At 37.8% G+C, this 21,427-nt stretch overlaps 1 protein-coding gene across 2 annotated transcripts in view; it reads right to left on the minus strand.

Moving 5' to 3' along the window:
• Positions 1-21,427, minus strand: part of VEPH1 (ventricular zone expressed PH domain containing 1) — a 209,456-nt gene that overhangs the window by 41,980 nt on the left and 146,049 nt on the right. For both annotated transcript variants that reach the window (XM_051983078.1, XM_051983077.1), the window contains exon 11: positions 5,617-5,734. In XM_051983078.1, coding sequence (XP_051839038.1) covers positions 5,617-5,734 — 118 coding nt within the window. The remainder of the gene's footprint in view (positions 1-5,616; positions 5,735-21,427) is intronic.

Here is a 21,427-nt window from a genome sequence, read left to right on the forward strand (position 1 = left end):
TACTTCTTAGGGCCTTGACTTTAAGGAAAGTGATCAAAGCAATCATGCTTCCAGACTTCTTTCTCTACCATTACCTTTACTACCATTATCTCTTCTCCTCAATTCACGATTTACAATGGCTGCTCTCAGTTCTCCTAATACAATACAAGACAAATTTGCCTGCTAACAGGACAGAGAAAAGGAGATTACTCCCTTGGTTTGAAGAGGGAAGTGGTTTAGAGTGGTTTCTGTTGACAGGGTGACACAGAGTCAAGAACAGAAGGACTGCTGGGCGTGGGGAGGACCCAGCTGAGACTCAGTAACAGATAAGTAGTAGATAGCCAGCAACATTTTGGGACCTGTTCCGGGGACATTTAGCAGCGATTGAACAGCACGGGGGAAGGTAGATGGTGGGGGTCATCCAGGGGTTAGAAAAAGGAAAAATGGCAGCAATGGGACAAGAGGTGAGAGATTCATTGTCTTTGGCAATGATTCATCACCAGACGGCCAGACAACCGGTTGTAAGCCTCTCCAAACTAGCCTGCTTCACAGAAAGTAATAGGTAAGCAAGCTTCTGCTGGGAACATACTCCATAACCAGGGCTAACACATAGGGTAGTTTCAGATTTACAAAGTGTTTTTTTGTAAGTGGGTGAGGCAAGTGGGACTAAGCCCAGGGTGACACAACTAGGAAATGTTAAGTGTCTGAGACTACCTTTGAACTCAGATCAGATCAGAACCGGTGCTCTATCCACTGCACCATCTAGCAGCCTCCTACAAAATGCTTTCGATATATTCTCTGATTTGAGCCTCACAATGATCTTGTGAGGTAGCCCCATTATCATCCTCAGTTGTCAAAGTAGGAAATTGAGGCTGAGACCGATTAAGCTTTTTGCCCTGGAACATATAGTTAGCGAATGTCTGAAGACAGATTTGAACTCAGTTATTCCTGACTCTACATACAGAGCTTGATTCCCTGTTGAGACTCAAAATCTGAGGATATTTCAAACCTTGAAGACTTCACAAAATGGTAAAGCTGGTTAGAACCTGTGCTCACCTGCCATAACCTTTGAAAACGTGAGTGCCCCTAGACACAACAATGGGACACCTGAGTAGGACTCCTTAAAAATGGCAATCTCCCAATAGCATGAAGCCTGGAACATTGCAGTCTCCTAAATGAGAGCCATAATCCTTGAAAAGAATCCATCTGTGTTTTGGGCCAGGCCAGGGCAGGTTTAAGTTAATGCCCCTCATTCCCACAGCATCATGTGGGCTCCTGTGGTCTCTGACAGGGATCTGGGGCTCTCTGAGTAAACTTAGGCCTCCTGATGGATTGATCAGGGACACAGCTGTGGGCAAGGAGGACACAAAGTCAACTCCATGACTCTAGTAGACCTGGGCATCTTCTTTGTCCATGGCGCTAAACCTCTTTGATGGAAGCTTGTCCCTGCTTTTACTCTGTCATGAATTGTTTCTTTTTTAAAACAACTCTGGGGCATGATTGATTTCCTATATATACATACATACATATATATGTATATGTGTGTGTATTAAGTATGTATATATATTTATTGAAGCTTGATTCATCGCACTGGACACATAATCATAACTGGGACGATCTGTAACATGGGAAGAGTACTGTGACCTCACAAGGGCAGCTAGGTGGTGCCGTAATGGATAGAGAGAGAACTGGACCTGGAGTCAGGAAGACAGTTCACATAGGACCTGAGATACTTACTAGCTGTGTGATGCTGGGCAAACCATTTAACCCTGCTTGCCTTAGTTTCCTCATCTATAAATTGAACTGGAGAAGGAAACGGAAAACCATTCTAGCATCTTTGCCAAGAAAACCCCATTTCATGTTATGGAGAGTCAGACATGACCAAAACAACTGAATGTTAATAACAACAACAGCATTTAGCACAATGCCTTATGTCTAGCAAATATCAAATTCTTATTGAATGATTCAGTGATCAACTGATGGTACTGTCCTAAAGAAAACAAAGCTATAATCAATATTGCTTGAATTTTCCATTTTTTTATTTCACTGAGACCATAGAAGTCACAAAGCACACATTTGAGCCATACCTAACTAACAGCTAGATAGTTCCCCAAGTTTAAATTTAGAATTTAAAATAGAATGTGTATTGAGGCAAAATGTCTACTGGATATCACAATAATGGGTCCATTTTCAATAAATGTTGTTGATGTAATTTACACAATTATGTAAAATACCAAATAATTAATGCAAACTTGAGGATTGATCGCTGGAGATATTGGTTAAAACAGGGATTTTTTTCCACGGTCTAAATTATTCACATGAAAGCAAGAAATTCAAATTCCATGATATTTTGGATGCCAAACATTGGATTTACTGTGTTTTTTCCACATCCTTGGTCTCTGTTGGCACTTTTAGCCCAAGTACATTCTCAGGCTATATTTAGCACAAAGAGAAATAATGCAAATAAGAAAGCCTGGACCCATTCAATAGAGTCTGGAAGTGCTGGGTAACATATTCAGAAAGAACGACTATGTTAGGAACTCTTTGTGGGTTTAACTCATTCTCCAGGTCTGTTCGAAGGATATCCTCAAACAACTATAGTTAAATATTCATGATGCTAAAGACTTGATGTACTATACTGGGTAAGCTCACTCTCAAGGGCCTCTCTGAGTTCCCAAAGATAAGCACCTCACTTCCTTTCCGCTCTCCAATCAAGTTCCTTTTATGTCTTTTTCTTTTTTGGTTGAAGAAATAATGACTAATTAAAAAGTTTTGTAATGGAGGCAACTCTTTTCTTCAACTTCTTGTTCTTTTGAATTACTTTTACAACATTCTCCTTTTTCTTCTTCTCCTCCCCTCTACTTAATCTTAGGTCAATTTGGATTTCTTAATCAGCCAGCAATCTGTGCTTGACTAAAGGGCTCCCGTCCTTAATTGCTCCTTCATACAGTCGGCTCCCTTCTCTGTAGGGGAAAGCATTTTAACAGGCCCTTTTCTCTTAGCTCCATCTGGTGAAATAAACAAACTTTTCCAACTCAGCCTCAACATCTTGGCGAGGAACAATAGGAATCTGTCACAATGGATAATTTTGAAAGTGCAAAAAAAAAATATATATATATATTAGAACGAATGAGGTGAATGCAGTAATCGCCAATAATGTAATCCCTGAAGGTGCATATGGTAAAAAGCATCTCTGTGCTCTGCCCTTTTTGTGAGTCTAAGATAATTTTGCACCACTCACTTTACCCACAATCACAGACTGGTAACAACAAGCTCAAGGATTCAAAGGTCTTTCAGAAGTCCAAGTGGGAATTTTTCTGTTTTCAAAATGAATGAAATTTTTTTTTCTGAGGTAATTGGGGTTAAGTAACTTGCCCAGGGTCACACAGCTAGGAAGTGTTAAGTGTCTGAGGCTAGATTTGAACTCAGGTCCTCCTGACTTCAGGGCTGGTGCTGAATGAAACTTTTGAAGCTATGGTTAAGAATCGTGGGTAAAAATAAAATCACAGACTTCCCCTGATACTAAGGTCGGGGGGGGGGGTGCATATAGAGAGGGGCAGGAGGAAGAGGTAAAAGAAGTTTGGGGATGAAAAATGGGTCAGTGAGGTTTACGATTGAGGTGGGAGAAGAAGAGACAGTGGGGCTTTTTGGATGGGGATGGACTATCAGCACAGAGATTACAATTGAATCTATTGGAGCTGAGAAGGCTACAAGGAAATCTCTAGTTTTATACAGAGAAGAGAAGACAGAGCCTTGTGGGACAAGCATGCTTAGTGAGCATGGCTTAAATGCAGATTTGGCAAAGCAGATGGAGGAGTGAGCAGAAAGGTCGGGGGAGAACTTGGAGAAACATACAGCGAAGAGATTATCAGGAAGAAAAGGAGTGATGGACAATGTCAAAGACACAGCGAGCTCAGGAAGGATGAAGGTTGAGAAAAGACTTTTGGGTTTGGCAAACAAGAGCTCGTTGGTAACTCTGGGGATAGCAGTTTTGGTTGAATGCTGAAATTGTGTGACTTTAGAGAGTTAAGAAGAGTAAGAAGAAAGGAAATGAGATTGTTGAAAGTGTCCTGAGTAACACTAAAAAGGGTAGCTAGGTGGCTTTCTGGAAAGAGTCCCAGGCTTGGAGTCATGAAGACTCATCTTTATGCATCCAAATCTGGCCTTGGACACTCACTAGCTGTGTGACTCTGTGCAAGTCACTTAATTCTGCTTGCTTCAATTTTTCATCTGTAAAACTGAGCTGGAGAAGAAAGTGGCCAACCACTCTAGTATCTTAGCTAAGAAAATCCCAAATGGGCTCATGAAGAGTTAGACATCTGCAACAGGACCAGGGATATCAGTTGATACATTTTTTTACATACTTGAAACTCAATAAGGCTTACATATTTCTATTTCACACTTTATGATTTTTCTATAGTTATCAACCATTTCTTAACATTCTAAATACTTTTCAAATAATTTTTTAAAAAATCATAATTTTTCTACATATAAGGTCCAGATGTCAAAATTACTCTGCTTGGTCCTTAAGAGAATTTCTTAAATTCTAGTCACACACACACACACACACATTGCAGGTGTTGTAGATATCAACATTGGTGGAAAGGGTTTCACTAAAAGTTCCCTGTATGTATGAGATCACAGTTCTGATCCCTCTCCAAATTAACTCAACCTAATTAAGATCATTTGCACTGAAATGAGAAATAGCTCATTAAAAATGATCAACAGTATCTTCTTGACAGGAAGTGGCAAACACTTTATTCAACAAATATTCTTCAAGGGGTTCTATATGACTATTCCCCTTTTACAGAGGAAGAAACTGAGGCAGACAGAGATTATAAGTGACTTGTTACATAGCTACTAAGTATTTAAATCTGGATTTAAATGCAGATCTTCCAGACTGCAGGTCCTATCTCAATCCATTGTACCACCCAGCTGCCTCTGTGCTAATTGAGAGCTTGATAGCAAAATGCAAATGAAGTAGTCTGTCCTCTTATGGGTCTTAAATTCAATCGTGGGGGAAGAATTTGAAAATAGAAAAGTAAATATCACACACACACACACACACACACAGATACATCTATATGTATATACATATACAATGTATACAATGTGATTTATATCAATACAATGCATGCATTGTTTTATATATATGCAGATATTTTATATCTATAAAGTAAGTACATACACACACACACATATATATAAAATATGTATATGTAGTGAATTAAAAGGAATTAGAAAAGAGATTTACAAGATAGGGTTTTTTTTTTTGTTTTCTTTAAACTGATCCATCCCTTCTTCCTTCCATTATTTTGTCCAGATTTCTCCCCTCCATCTTCCAGGTGTCACTTGGGAGGATGAACTTCATTAAGAAACAGTCTCTTGTATTTCTATACTGCTCTAATGTTTGTGGAGAATTGGATGCACGTTATCTCATTTGATTCTCGTGACATCTCTGGAAGGTAGGTGCCATGATCGTCTCCTCCTTATCAAAAACCTGGCCCCATTCCTGCCTCTGCTTGGCAGCATTGCTCATGGAGCTTGCACGGTGCCAGACAATGGAGAGCACTGGGGATTCCTGCAAAACCTGCGCCCCAGCACACACTGGGTTTGGGAGAGCGACGGGACCCTTACCTGTTGCCTTTTCTGGATTATTGCACATGAAGCACTGCCACGCGCCTGCTTCCTCACTGAAGCCAAACAAATCAAAGAACCTCACTTCCTCCAGATGTTGCTGCACCTGGTCCAGGTCCTAATTCAGCAAAGAGAAACACAAATAATAACAACTTCTCTGATTGCTGCATGCCATGGGACGACTGGGAAACCGGAAAGTGGATCCCTTCATTCCTACAGTCACTTGGTAAATAGTTGCTGAGTGCCTACTATAGCAAAGACTCTGATTGACACCCTGTGGTCAGCTCCAAATCACACGAATAAACACCAGGAGTCTCCCTTGATGTCGGACTCCGAGAGCGCATCCTGTGCTCTCAGAGTTCTCAGAGGCTACGCCAATGGAACAGGACCCTGGGGAAGTCTGCAATCACAGCTTTCTCAGGATTTCCAAGTGCTTGATAAACCACACCTCTCATGGTCGGCAAGCATTGTTTCCCAACTTTAAGATGGAAGGACTACAAAGGCTCAGAGCGGTAATCTTAGTGTTTTTGTTTAAAGCTGGGGCACAGCCAGGATACGAATTCTGGAGCGCCAATTTCCTATTTTTTCCTTCCTTTCACAGATGTGTATGTAGACTCAGTGTCTTTCTCTACACAGACCACAGCTCCAAAGTTCTCCAGCAATTTCGGAATTGTACTTGTAGAGCTTTAGGAGGAGCAGAGATGTCAGTGTCAAAGTAGAAAGGGATCCCTGGAGTCACGTGCTGATTTAGAAAACCACAAATGAACATTATCTATGTTGTATTGCATGATATTTGTTTTGTTAAATTTTCCCCAGTTTCATTCTAATCTGACCAGGGCAAGCTCTGGAGTTTTGTAGTTAGGAGGTTATGAGTTTGACTCCTCTGAGTTCAATCACAATGTTCTTATAGAGGAGGAAACAGAAATTCAGAGGTTAAATAGATTGTCCAAGATTACTCAGGTGATAAGTAGTCCAGCAGGGATTTGAACCTAGGATCTCTGACTTCTAATCTAATTCACCTCCTATTGCCTCTCTTTGCCTCATTCAGCTAGCCAAGAGTCATTTTGACAATAATACCAGAATCTGAAAGGAATTTCTAGAGATTTCTGAATATTGAAAACTTGCCAAGTCTTGAGTCAGGAAGACTCATCTTCCTGAGTTCAAATCTTGCTTTAGACATTTATTAACTTGAGCAAGTCACTTAGCTCTATCGGCTTCAGTTCCCTCTTCTAGGAAAGGAAAAGGAAAAGGAAAACTATTCTAATATTTTTGCTAAGAAAACCTTCAAAGGGGTCACGGATATCTGGACATGGCTAAAAGGACTGAACAACAACAGCAACTTTGCCAGCTTGCTTTCAGGAAGTGAGATTTCCAGGACAACAGTTGAACTTCAAGGTCCAAAGTTTAAGGACCAGGCACACTAATGCTGGTAAGACAAGGTATGATGCCTTATTAATAATTAAACCCAGGATCTCAGTAATTTAAAAAGCATTTATTCTAAAATTATATATTTATGTGAATATATATCATTTTTTGAATAATATTCCCTAAGATAGTATATTTCAAGGTTTTGGGAGCTTCAAAAAATGAAATTTATTTGATTATTATGGTGGCAAAAGAGATATTCATCATTTCTGTTCTAAGGCTACTAAATCTGTGAATCTTTTATTTGACTATTTATATAGCACTTTTCTATTTCCCCACATATCACCATTTCTTTAATCAGGACATAGAAATTGTCTATTGACAAAACAAAATAAAATTATATCCCAGGCTTCACTTTTTCCTCCTGATCTCAGAATATAGGTTCCTAAGGTTATTGTCTTTGTCTATTAGTCACTTTCTGGAGGGAATAAGATACTTCCAAAGTTATCCCACCTTATTGGAACCCTAAAGCAGGCTTAGTACCAAGGAGCATTGAGGGACAATGTGTTCAGGAAAGGGGAGACAAGATGAGGTTTTTAAAATTGGTGATCAGAAGTTTTAAGGATGGAATCTTCCAAGCTATCACCATGAATTCAGGATTGGAGTCCCATGAAAAGCTCCTCAGATGAGCTTTTTAAGACAAATTCAATTTGGGTGGACAAACATTTCTATGGAAGGAGAGACTTGATGACACTAATTCATGTGAGTATAGTCTAGCAATGTCTGGGATTTTTGCCACAGCTTGTGAGAAGCTCTTAGGACCTCCCTAATTTCCCTACTTTTCTTGCTAACAAGGTGTTAAGATTAAGTCACTTCCATCTGTGGAAGACAAATAATGTCACTGCCTTCCACATCTAATTTCCATAGGTTAAAGCTTTAGTTTGCAGTAATCTTTCAATTTACACATTGGTCATTTTAAAAAAAAATTTAAACATGTACAATCCTTTTAAACATAGTTTCATATTTGTAATGTTATGCAAGAAAAATCAGACTAAAGGGGGAAAAATTACGAGAAAGAAAAAACAATTAATCAAAGAAACAAAAACGATGAAAATCCTATGCTTCGATCTATGTTTGGTCTCCATAGTTTCCTCTCTGAATGCAGATGGCATTTTCCATCCCAAGTCTATTGGATCGGTCTTGAATCACTGCATTGCTGAGAAGAGCCAAGTCCATCATAGCTGATCATCACATAATCTTGTTGTTCCTGTGTGTGATATTCTCCTAGTTCTGCTCACTTCACTCAGCATCAGTTCGTGTAAGTCTTTCCAGGCTTTTCTGAAATCAGCCTGCTCATCACTTCTTATAAAACAATAATATTGCATCACATTTATATATCATAACTTATTCAGCCATTCTCCAGCTGAAGGGTGTCCACTTTCCAGTTCCTTTGCACTATGGTCTTTGACGAGTGCACTGAGAGTTAAGTGATTTCCTCAAAGTCACACAACCAGTCTGTGTCAGAGGCAGGCCTTGAACCAGATCTTCTTGACTTGAAGGCTGATTTGCTACCTTTGAAACTCCAACAACTCTCCCATTTGTTTTTTGCCATTCATTTTTCTCTTTAGCCCTACCCCCTCCTTCCTTCACACCAGCCAAGTCTAACAATTCCCCTCCTTCCCCCTCCAAAATGTTACCATATGTCATTTCTTAAACATTAATGAGAGTCAACATTAATTTAGTTTTGAATGTTATCTCCAAGTGCCCTTTGAGCTAACTGGAGACATCCCAAGTGTCACAAACTCAGCAATCTTTGCACTCCAGGTGGGAGCCTCCTGAGTCGAAATCATTTCCAGGTATTTTTGCTGAAACGTGTATTGTATAATAAGCAGGAGATTAAACCATTGGCATGGCAGGCAATCCTCGGGGGGAAAGATAACTCTCCTTTGATACTTACATTCATCTGATTTCCCTCCAAACCAGATTTTTAAAACAGAAAATGTTTTAGCCCCCTAAAGAGGCAACATGGTATAGTCCTCACGGAGCAAAATACTCTCAGAATTAAATGTTCTTGGATTTGTTTTCCCAAACTGGGACAAAAAGTAATAGTGAGGATGGGAACAAGGCAAAAACATGTTCTGCCCTCAAAATGTTTATCTTCTAATGGAGAGAACACCAAAAACAAAACAAAACAAACAAAAAAAAAAAACCTATGCAAGTTAGCTCTACATGGTCAATGGGAGATAATATGAGAAAGAAGACATTAGTAGCTAGGATATGGTAGGAAAGACCTTTTTGCAGAAGGTAGGATTTGAGCTGAATTTGGAAGATATGACCCTGGGAAAGTCACTTGACTTTTCAGCATCCCCGAGTTAGTCTTTAAAAGTACATTCAATATAGTAGATGCTATACTCCTTGGCAAAAGGAGTTTCCTGATGAGGAGTTCCTTCTACAAATGAATTTTTGCTGTTGTTGTGGAGTCACTTCAATCATAAATCAATCCGCAAAACAGTTCAAATTATCTCTGTACCCACTGGAAGAAAGAAACTTCTTCGCACGTAAAACGATTTGTTTTATATGAAGATAAGGGTTAAACTAAAAAGAAGTATAATGTGTCGGGGAGAGAAAACAAAAAGTTCTTTTCTGAACATTTGGTTAAATGAACATTTTTATCTCTTTTCACAAAAGAATATTAATGGGAAGAAGAATTGGGAAATGGAATAATCTTCTTGTTATGTGTCTTAAAAAAACAATCTGGGAAGTCTAGAAAGGGGAGAAGATATTCACAAGCATTATTTGGCTGACAAATGACAGCATGAGTCAACACAGTGGAGCCTGAAAGGGGGAGAGAGAGTCTCTGGTTCTTCTAACATCATCAATGTCTGCTGAAATAGAACTCTGATGCAATTTTCCAGAAATCAGTGAGAGTGGCTAACATCTGGAAGGACTTTAAGTTCTGGCAAATTTAAATTCTGTTCCAAAGTGATTTGTGAGTGGAGGTAGGCTATAGGATTGGCTAATGTGCCATGTAGGCCGGCATTGAGCACGTTCGACACAGGCACATATTTCCCGGCCAGTTTGAGTAACACAAACAAGAGAGGGTTTTTCCTTTATTTATTTAATCCCCAATTTATTCACCCAGGAGTAAGAACTTAATGTTTCCAGAGTTATTACTATGTGACTGCATTCCTATTCTATGGGATATGAAGGCAAAATACTATGGATGGATGCAAAAGGAAAGGACATTTCTAAACTATCTATGGCCTGGTTTCTAAAACATTTTGGGTTTTCAAACTTCTGAAGCATGTTACCATGGAAATGAAAGAAATCACTCATTGGGTTCTCAGAGTTCCTCCTCACCAAGAATAATAATAGTAACTCTAATAGCAGTCATTCATTTTTATTGCACTTGGAGGTTTTCAAAGTAATTTATATACATTATCTCCTTTGGGCAACAGGAACACACTTGCACCGGTCATCATTTATCAGTTTCATCATTTTCACATAACCATCCTTCTCATTGAGAGTGGTTTGCTCCTCCAATGGAAAGCATCTTCTTCGTGGCAGGAAGTATCTTTCTGGAGTCTCCCTGTAGTGCCTTGCAGAGTGTTTTGAACACAGTGAGCGCTTAATTAATTCTGGCTGTCAAAGGTGTTGAGATTATGCTTATAAATGTTGATCATAAGGATGTGACTTCAATCTGATCCCTTCCAGGAATCATAGAAGCCAATGAGGTCCAATTCCCCCTCGAATTCTAAAGGAAAAAAACTGAAGTCCTGCAGGGAAAGTGGTATGACCAAGGTCATTCAAAGAGTGTCAGAGGTAAGATTTAAATCCAGGCATTTTACGTCCAAGTCAATACTCTTTTTATTGTAAGTCTATGTTCATCTTAGCTCTCCTAGTTACCATTTTATGTTCTATACAATTATAGACCATGAAGTGTTTCTAAAAAATTCCTTTTAGGTTTATTCTTTTACTATCTGTTCTGCTTTGATCTTTTTTTAAGTAAACAATTTTATATAAAGCTTAATAAATCAAGTTTCTCTGAATCCATGGGAATAACCTATCGAGAACTATCACTATGTAGCTTGTAGCTACAGAAAGGAAGTATAGTCTTTTGGTTAGACTGCTGGAATAGCAATCAGGAAAGAGCTAGATTTCAATCCTGCCACAAGCCTTTTAACCTCCTTGATTTCCTCATCAGTAAAATGGGACAATAATAGCATTCACTTACTTCAGTGCTTTGGTAAGGATCAAATGAAATAATGCACATCAGGCAATTTGCAAACCTTAAAGTATTATTGTTGTTACTGTTCAGTCATTTTCAGTCTTATTTGATATCCATTACTCCCATTGGGGGTTGTCTTAGCAAAGATACTGGAATGATGATAGACTCGGGATGGAAAATGCCATCCTCACCCTCAGAAAGAACTATGGAGACTGAATATGGATCAAAGCACATTGTTTTCAACTTTTTGTTTTTTCTTTCTCTTGGTTTTTCCCTTTTTGGCCTGATTTTTCTTGCACAACATAACAACTTTCTTGCTGTCTTGGGGATGGGGCAGGTAAGGGAAAGGAGGAGAAAAATTTGGAAAACAAAGTCTTTCAAAAATGAATGTTGTAAACTATCTTTACATGTATTTGGAAAAATAAAATACTATTGAGGAAAAAAAGATTACTGGAGTGGTTTACAATTTCCTGTTCAATTCATTTTACGGATGAGGAAACTGAGGCAAACAGGGTGAAGTGACTTATCCAGAGTCACACAGTCATTTGAATCCTGAGTTAGGAAGACTTCAGGCTTGCTCTCTGCATCATATAAATATTATCATCATTATTTATAATTTGTGTGTGTGTAAAATGTCAATATCCTAAGAAAAGAAACTTCTCTGAATTTATAGATTTGACCAAAAAAATAGAAGACAGGCCAAAGCTCATTTGCATTCAGGAAAAGCATTTCATATTTTTAAGCAACCAAAGCTATGAGCTTACAGAAGAGATGATCGCATTCATTCATGGGAATTTGAGGTATTGGGGCAATACCTCAGCAATAACCAGAGAAGCAAAGACAAATATACATATATTTGTATGTATTGATACAACTACATATATCTATATATCTATAATTTATCAATATATAAGCACACATATATAATATATATGTAGAGATAGAAATGCACAAAGATAAATATAGAGAGACCAAGAAGAAGGGAGAAAAAGACAAAGAGGAGAGAGATAGAGACAGAAAGACAATCAATCAGACACACACACACACACACACAGAAACAGGTTTGACCTTCACAATAAAGACTCCTCAAATAATTAGAAAGTAGGAAATGTTGATCATGAAAAATTATGCTAAAAGCAAAAGAAGAAAAATGCATGAGAAACTGGATTTCTTGAAGAGACTTTGAAAGTCTACTTAAGTTTATTGTGGTGCAATGAAATGGGGAAAGGAATAAGAAGATAATGAGACTGAGAAAAGTAGCTTAAATCCAATGTCTGCCTCTTTCCTACCATACACTTCTCTCTCAATTGTTTACAATAGAGCATCCAACCTCATCAGTCTACTAAAATTGCATTCTCCAAAGTCATCAATATTTTAGTTGCTAAATATCATCAGGTTGGCTGCCTCTTTAATCTTTCTTGACACTGTTGACTACTATCTCCAGAATACTCTTACTCTTTCCTCCCCTCCACCTCCCAGGCTCTACTTAACTTGTTTTGCTCTTTCCTCTTTTGTTTTCTTTTTCATCTGAGATGAAAGGCTAACTATTTCTTTTGATGGTCCCTTGAGTTTTCTTCTCAGCTCTCTTGTATTCTCTTCTCTCTTTATTAATATTATCATTCATGCCCATGGACTTCAACCATAACTTCTTTGAAGGTGATAGCGATATCTATATCTCACTCTGGAGCTCTAGAGTTGGTATTTACCTGGGCACCTCAAATTCATTCTAAAACTGAACTTCTTAAATTCCTACACTCAAACCTGTTCCACTGCAAAGTTACTTTGAGTCTTCCTACTCCTTCATTTTGCATAGTAATTACCAAATTTGGTGAATTTTATCTTAGCATTTCTCTTATATCTGTTTCTTGCTTTTGAGTTCCATGAGACCACTTTAGCACAGGCACTCATTACAAGTGGAAAACGGCTAATGTGACAGAAAAGGAAAATGATAAATGTTGGAAAAGATATGGGAAAATTGGAATAAGAATGCATTGTTGGTAGAGCTGTGACTGATCCAATCATTATGGACCGCAGTTTGGAACTATGCTTAAAGGACTATAAAGCTGTACATTTCCTTTGATCCAACAATGTCACTATTAAGTCTGTATCCCAAAGAGATCATTAAAAAAGGGAAAAGGACCCAAATTTATAAAAATATTTATAGTGGCTCTTTTTGTGGTCACAAAGAATTGGAAATCGAGGAAATGTCCATCAACTGGGGAATGGCTGAACAAGTTGTGGTATATGAATATAATGAATTACTCTTGTGCTGTAAGAAATGACGAACAGGATGATTTCAGAAAAACCTGAGAAGACTTACATGAACAGATGCTAGTGAAGTGAGTAGAACCAGGAGTAACAGCAATATTGTGCAAGGTTCAACTAGAATATTCTTATCTCTTCTCAGCAACACGATGATACAAGAAAATTACAAGGGACACATGAAAGAAAAGGCTCACCATGTCTAGAGAAAGAACTATGGAGTCTGAATGCAAACTGAAGCATACTATTTTCACTTTTTTTGTTTTTTGTTTCTCCCCTTTGTTCTGATTCTTTTTTCCCCCACAACATGATTAATGTGACAATATTTAATATGATTGTACATATATAACATACTGGATTGCTTGTTTTCTTGGGGAGGGGAGTAAGGAAGAGAAAAATTTTGAAACTTAAAATCTTATAAAAGTGAATGTGGAAGATGATCTTTACATAAAATTGGGAGGGAAATGCCACTAAGTACAAAAAAACCCCCAAATGAACAGTAGCCTTCTTGTAAGGATTCCTGCTTCTATTTCTTCCTTTTTAATAGACTATCTTTCGTGCTGATTCCAGATAGAATTTTTATGTTAATCAGTCTGATTGTGTGACTACTCTGACCAAAATTTTTCGTTGGTTCCCCAGGATTTACACTGAAAAAATTTAAACCTTAGCATTCAAACTGTAGGCGTTGCCCTTTCTATCTGTCCAGATTTGTCTCATATGACACAATTTTATGTATTCTGTGCTCTAGCCAAACTCTACCACTTGATTTATTCTTTAACATACATTCTGGGCACTTTCATTTAAACTGTTCTCTAAGTATACTGTTTTCTCTTCCTCTCTCTGTTGAGTTCCTAAAAATCTTTTAAGTTCTAACTCAAATTTCACCTCATCCAGGAAGGCTTCTTTGCTTTCCTCCATCACGTTATTCATATGCTTTTTCACTTATTCAATAAGCACTCATTAATTACTTTATTGGTGTCAGACATTATTTAGAATCAAAAATGAAAAAGGAACCCATATATTATTAGGCAGAACATGAATAATATATATGTAAATAAAAGATAAGATATGAGCAACCAAGGACAGCAGTATAGATCTTACAGGAAGCAGCCCATAACTATTGGTGCTTGCTCAGATGATCCCACAGTACTGTAATGACTCCAAGGACAGGGCTACCCTTAACCAAATCTCATCCAGTTTCTGCCTTAGTGCTTTGTACACACTTAGTAAATGTTCCCTGGATTGAAATAAGCAAAGGGGAGGGGGAGAAACAAAAGCCTGAAAAGGAAGTCTTTCTTAATTGGTTGTAAGATTATAAATTGAGAGTTAGAAAGGACCTTTGAGGTCATTTAATCTTATTTTGTAGAAGAGGTAACAGTTCAGAGAGCTTTAGAAAATTACTCAAGGTTATACAAGGAGCAATACTAAGAGAATTTGAACCCAAGCCCACTGACTACACAGTCAGTTTTCTTTCCTTTGTGCCTCACTGACTTAGTAATTGTGAATCCACATTCCAGTATGTGATATGCATTTCCTTCTCTTTTTCTGTCCCACATGAAATGAAGAAATCATGGATGGATGCAACTGCAGAAGGATAAACTTTCATATGCTTGGACAGATGGTTTCCTTCATTCTTTAATATCTCAAAATTTTGGAGAAATGAACCTTATTAATTTTAAGCCACTTCCTTCTCCTTAGTGATTGGGTGAAGTCTTGCCTTGAGAATTGAAGGGTACCTTGGTATGTACCTGGAGTCTCAAAACTGAGCCCTCTACTTTGTTTGTTCTTGGAAATAAGTACTGAGTTATTCTTTCAAGTATGACTTGATGAATATGCTAAAATGTTTCATTTAGTTTGAAAAGCTCATTTTTCTTACTCACCTAATAATAATAAAAAGAGAAATGTAACAGAATGTGGAAAGTTGGCAGTAAAAATTGAGAGAGTTTAACTATGGCAGTCTATTAAAGATCTAACTTGCAGACATATGGAATCAGTAAAAAGCAATGGGGAAGGGGGAGAGCAGAGGAGATTGAGTTTAAAAATCAAACATGGAGAGTGTAGGATATAAAAAACAAAAACTCCAAGTTATGTTTAATCTCTTTGCAAATCAGTTTCCTTCACGTCTAAATCCATTATATTGAGCTATCAGTTGAATCTGGGCCATATGGATCAAGGACAAATTACTGTGAAGGATCAGAATCAAGAAAATTTAGAACTTTATTCTAGAGGTAGCACTAGAAGTGAAAGGTACTAATCCCATTTAACAAGCATTTAATTCTATGAACAAGGCACTGTTCTAGGTGCTGAAATAAAGACAGAATGGAAAACTCATCCCTGACCTTGAAGTGCTTATATTCTATAGGGGAACACAACACACATGCAAATATATATATATATATATATATATATATGATAACTGGAGGGAGAGAAGGTGCTAACCACTTGTGAGACTGGAAATGTTGTCTTTAGGAGGTTGGGTTGTGAGCCATTCTGGAGAGCGATTTGGAACTATGCTCAAAAAGTTATCAAACTGTGCCTACCCTTTGATCCAGCAATGTTTCTATTGGACTTATATCCCAAAGAAATCTTAAAGAAGGGAAAAGGACCCACATGTACAAGAATGTTTTTGGCAGGTCTCTTTGTAGTGGCTAGAAGCTGGAAACTGAGTGGATGCCCATCAGTTGGAGAATGGTTGGGTAAATTGTGGTATATGAATGTTAAGGAATATTATTGTTCGGTAAGAAATGAATAGCAGGATGAATATAGAGAGGCTTGGAAAGACTTACATGAACTGATGCTGAGTGAAATGAGCAGGACCGAGAGATCATTATTTACTTCAACAACAATACTATATGATGATCAATTCTGACGGACATGGCCATCCTCAGCAATGAGATGAACTAAATCAGTTCCAATGGAGCAATAATGAATTGAACCTACACCCAGCAAAAGAACTCTGGGAGATGAGTGTGAACCACTATATAGAATTCCTAATCCCTCTGTTTTTGTCCACCTGCACTTTTGATTTCCTTCACAGGTTAATTGTGCACTATTTCAAAGTCCGATTCTTTTTGTACAGCAAAATAACTGTATGGACATGTATACATATATTGTATTTAACTTACGCTTTAACATATGTAACATGTATTGGTCAACCTGCCATCTTGGGGAGGTGTTGGGGGGAAGGAGGGGAAAAGTTGGAACAAAAGGTTTTGTAATTGTCAATGCTGAAAAATTACCCATGCATATATCTTATAAATAAAAAGCTATAATTAAAAAAAAGACAAAAAAAGGAATTTGGATGTAATTTAAGCTTCAGTTAAAGTCATCATGTTACTCTTCTCCCCAATACCAGAAAGTAAAATGTTCTGGTCAGCTCTTTCCAATTCCTATCATATATTTCCTACAGAGAAGATGATGAACTGATGATCAATTTATTATAGTCCTTTTCTAAACTACTTTATCAACTAGAACATATTCTGCTTGATCTTTTCACAACTGGAAGACAAGAATTCCTTGGCTACCATTAAGAAACTTGACAGATCACAGTAAAAGCTCACAACAGCCTCGGCTAGATCTTTAAAACTTAATTGAGTTGGGAAAAATCAACCTTTTCAACATGGAAACATTGTATTTAAAGACATTTACCTTTTAATTACTGTTTTATTTTGTCAATGTAGACAATCTGAGAATTGGAGAATGTTCTATAATTTTTTTTACACACAAAGGTACTACATTAAAAACTTTATTGCTCCAATACATCAAGGAATAATAGTTGTGTTGGTATGGAGACTCTTTAGATTAATGTAGAGAGTGTTTAATGCTAACACAAAACCCTTTTACGCCTTCATGATTTACTAAGGTTGAAAAATTCACTAGTTTGTGGCCAACTTGGTGATCAGCATCTATACATTTAGCTGGATTGGTTTTAATATGGCAATTCACCTCATTTATCATATATCTCATGCTCAAAGTCTTTCCAGATTAAAAATTCTAGGCTAATATATTCTAGTCTCTTCTACTCTTTCCAGCAACTTTTACTCAATTCCTTTTTGATGTCAGGTGCAGATACAGGGCTGCAGCACTAAGGATGGAAAGGCAATTATGAAATAGTCCCTATCCTCAACGGGCTTTTATTCTTTGGGGCACCAACAGCTAGAGAGACGAGGAAAAACCTCTTTCAGGACGGGTAGGAGATAAGGATTCTTCATGGGAGCTAGTGAATGGAGGTAAAGAGTGAGAGCATCCCAGTCACGCAGGACAATCTGGAGGAAATGGAATACTGTGCACATGGAAAAGGAAGTGGTCGTCTTCGCTGGGATGTAGATTGTTAAAGGCAAACGAAAATGAATCTCTGTGTGGGATTTAAGGTATCAATAAGAAGATGGTTTTTATTTTTTTGAGAGAGTGGATCAGTGGTTGCACTTAAAAAATAACATTTAAAATCTCACTTAATTTTTATAATATATATATATATATATGGAGTTGGTTGTTTTGGGCAGAGCTATAAAAGGATCTCAGAATGAGGTTAAGATTAAAGGCAGCTAGGTGACAAAGAAGAGAGTGTGCTAGGTCTGGAATCAGGAAGACCTAGATTCAAATCTAGCCTCAGACACTTATTAGTTGTAGGAACCTGGGCAAGTCACTTAACCTGTGTTTACCTTCTTTCATAGAGTATGAAATGGAAATCATAACACTTACCTCCTACGATGGCTGTGAGGATAAAATGAAATAATATTTGGAAAGTGCTTAGCGACACATGGTAGGCACTTGACTAATGCTTATTTCTCCTCAGCCTATTGACTTAGATAAACTCTGACCCTAAAAATTGAACCCTCTCTCAGCAAAGACTTTCCTAATAGGAGAGAATGCACTAGCTGAAGTCTCTTCTGCACATATACATTTGTTTTGACAATATTTAAATATGTACATGATAAAAATAAAGGCAGGTTACTGTCAATCATGACAGCAACTTCCTGATGTGGGGAGGTATTTACAGAACTGGTGAAGTAATCCTAGGAAGAAAGGAGGTGTTTTTGCCTCTCGATATTGATTTCCCTGTCAAGCCTAAAGCAAGACAATTTTTCTGTGACTGAAGCCAATCTTTTTTTCTCCCTAAGGTAGCTCGATATCGTATTATATTCCCCGAAAAGTGAATCAGTGGCTCATTTGGGAAACTGTTCCAAGTTGATGGGGCCCATAGTTAGCTTTACACAGAGCATGTGTTCTGTCTTTGGGAATTTGCTAATTTGCTGCCAAACTTCTAAGTTTTTGAAAAGACGCAACAGGATTGCAATGACATGAGAACACGGGAAGGCGTAATAACCCATGTGTGCAGGACAGGTCCATCATGAGAGGAACAAATGGGACAAACTGTATGTACAAAAGTACGAGGAGGTTCATAATGGGGTGGGTGTAGAGTTGCATGTGTGCAAGGGGGTGTAATGTGATTTGGAAATGCAAGCATGGAATGGGAGGGGCAAAGGGCAGCAGGGAGTGAGAGGAAGCAGAGAGAAAGGAGGGAACGGTGTGGGAGAATGGACGAGGCAGTGATATGCACATGGTTTGGGATGTAAAGAGACAAAAAGAAATGGAAGGGGGATAATGAAGAGCACAGATGGGAGGGTGTAATGACCTGAGCAAAATGAGGGAAATAATGAGATGCATAAAGGGAAGGATTGAAGGATATGGATAAAGAGATTGACTTAAGAAGATGTGAGAACAGAAGGAAGGAATGGAGAAAAAAAACCAGCAGTAAAAAGATGGGGATAATGAGATGGAAAATGGAAGGCTCTAATGAGATGCTGAAATTAAAGGGTGTCAAATGAGATGCACATATTTAAGGCGTAATGAGATGCACAAAAGGAAAGGGAGTGCATATAATGAGAGGCATAAACACTCAGACTTTTCCCTTCAGTTCTGAGCCTCGGAAAGATGTAAAGGCAATTCTAGTTGATTTAGAGCAGAGACACAAAATGATTAAAGGGTAAGGGAATACAATTTACAAAGAAAACCTAAAGGAGCTAGGATTATTTAGCTTGGAAAGGAGAAAACTTAAAGAGTTTTTAGCTTGGCATCCATGAAGCATGACTTGCTAGGGGATGGTGACCAGATGTTCTCTATCACCTTTGAGAAAATAATAAGAATAAATGAACTTAAAATGGAACATGAGGAATTTAGGGCAGATGCAAGAATAAAAAAAAATCTGACTGCTGGACAGTGGATCGGTTGTTAAGTGAATTTATGACATTTCCTCTTGAGAGTGTGAAAACTAGGACAGATTATACTAGGTTTTAAAATGGTCTTCAAGAAAAATATACATTTGTGATTTTAGAGGAAACATCATACTATTGGAGAAATCTATGTTTTAAAAGGACCAAACAGTTGAAGAAGACTTTCTGTAAATAACTTTTATTCTAACATGAAGAGAACATAATCTGTCCTTAATAGAAAACATATAGAATAGTATTTAGCTGGTGGCTTCCTTAAGGAAAAGCCAAGTCAAGTTCACAAGCGTTTACCTAGTCAAAAGAAAGTTCTTAACTGCAAGTTGCTCATGGTCTTTAATGTCATTGATCAACTCTTGTCATCCTCTGCCTTAGTCTAAAGTACTAGAAAACTACAGAATGTCAGAGACAGAAGAAGCTTTTAAGAATTATGTGACTGGAAAACCAATTTGACTTTTTAAGCAGATATATTAGAACATATAGTCATATGAGGATTGACTATTCAAAGCAGTAACCTTGGGAAATTCTACACCTAACCAGTGAAATCGTTATGTTTCAAAATATCATTGGAACTTTAGGGAAATTATTTTTAGAAACTGAGACTAGATTGTTTTGTATAATCTCTATGGCTATCCTTTGAGGGTAAATTTTTTTTTTTTTTTTTTTTTTTGGGAAAATGGCTCAAATCAAACCATACAGTGAAGGGAGCAGTTTATCAAACTGGATCATAATGCCATTTGGGGTCTCTTGTGATCTGTGACATTGTAGCAATGGAATTGCCTTTTTGCAAGTTAAATCAAACTCACTTGAAAGTTATAACAAGTTATCACCTTTCCGATATTGTTAGTCTTCAGGGAGAACAAAAGACAATTACAATTTGTAAGTATAATAAATTGTGAGTTGATTGGACCTAATTGTTTAGTTCCAGTTGGGCAATGTTATTTCTTAGAATAGTTTCAAAAGAGGAGTCCTTCCTCTTCCCCTCCCCTCCCTTGCCCTCTCCCCCAAATGCTGTAAGGAAGTGAAGAAGGAATCTCTCTTTAGGACAAATGTCCAGCCTCCCAAAAGCAATTGCTTGAAATTGGATGACAAAGAAATTTTGATATTTTTTAAAAAGCCAATCCCTAGTCTTTTCTCAAGCTTATCCCCTACATGAAGCTCTCCCACTACTAGCAGTCACATAGTCCTTTGAGCCAATCTGGTGACACAGTGTATGGAACTCAGAGCAAACAACAGAGTGTGAACTCAGGCAATGCACTGCCTCTCCTTCCCTCTCTCAGTGGTTCAGGTGACACGGGTTTTTTTTTTTTAAAGGGCCATCTCCAGTCATCCTGAGCTCTATTTTGCCCCTGAACCCAGATGGTTCTGGAGGAGAAAGTGAGTCTGGTGACTTTTCATAGCCTTCCCTCATTTAAATGCAATTCACTTACACAATGGCATCATATCATGACAAACAACAACCTACCTCTCTTTTCTGTCTCTTTGTTGAATCATAACCAATGTTCTTTTCTCTCTGTTTCTTATCTCTCCTGGCCCTTTGTGCTGTAATCAGGAGGATCTGAATTCAAATCTTGCCTTGTACATTATACCAGCTGTATGACTCTGGACAAGTCATCTCTGACTTCTGATGTCTGATCACTAACAAATAATAATCACTAATGATCACTAAAGAATAAACCCATCCTTCCTTCTTTTTTTTAGGAGGCATACCTGTGACATTGAGCTAACA

This window comes from Antechinus flavipes, chromosome 3, assembly GCF_016432865.1.
Source record: "Antechinus flavipes isolate AdamAnt ecotype Samford, QLD, Australia chromosome 3, AdamAnt_v2, whole genome shotgun sequence".
In the NCBI taxonomy this organism is placed as follows: Eukaryota; Metazoa; Chordata; class Mammalia; order Dasyuromorphia; family Dasyuridae; genus Antechinus; species Antechinus flavipes.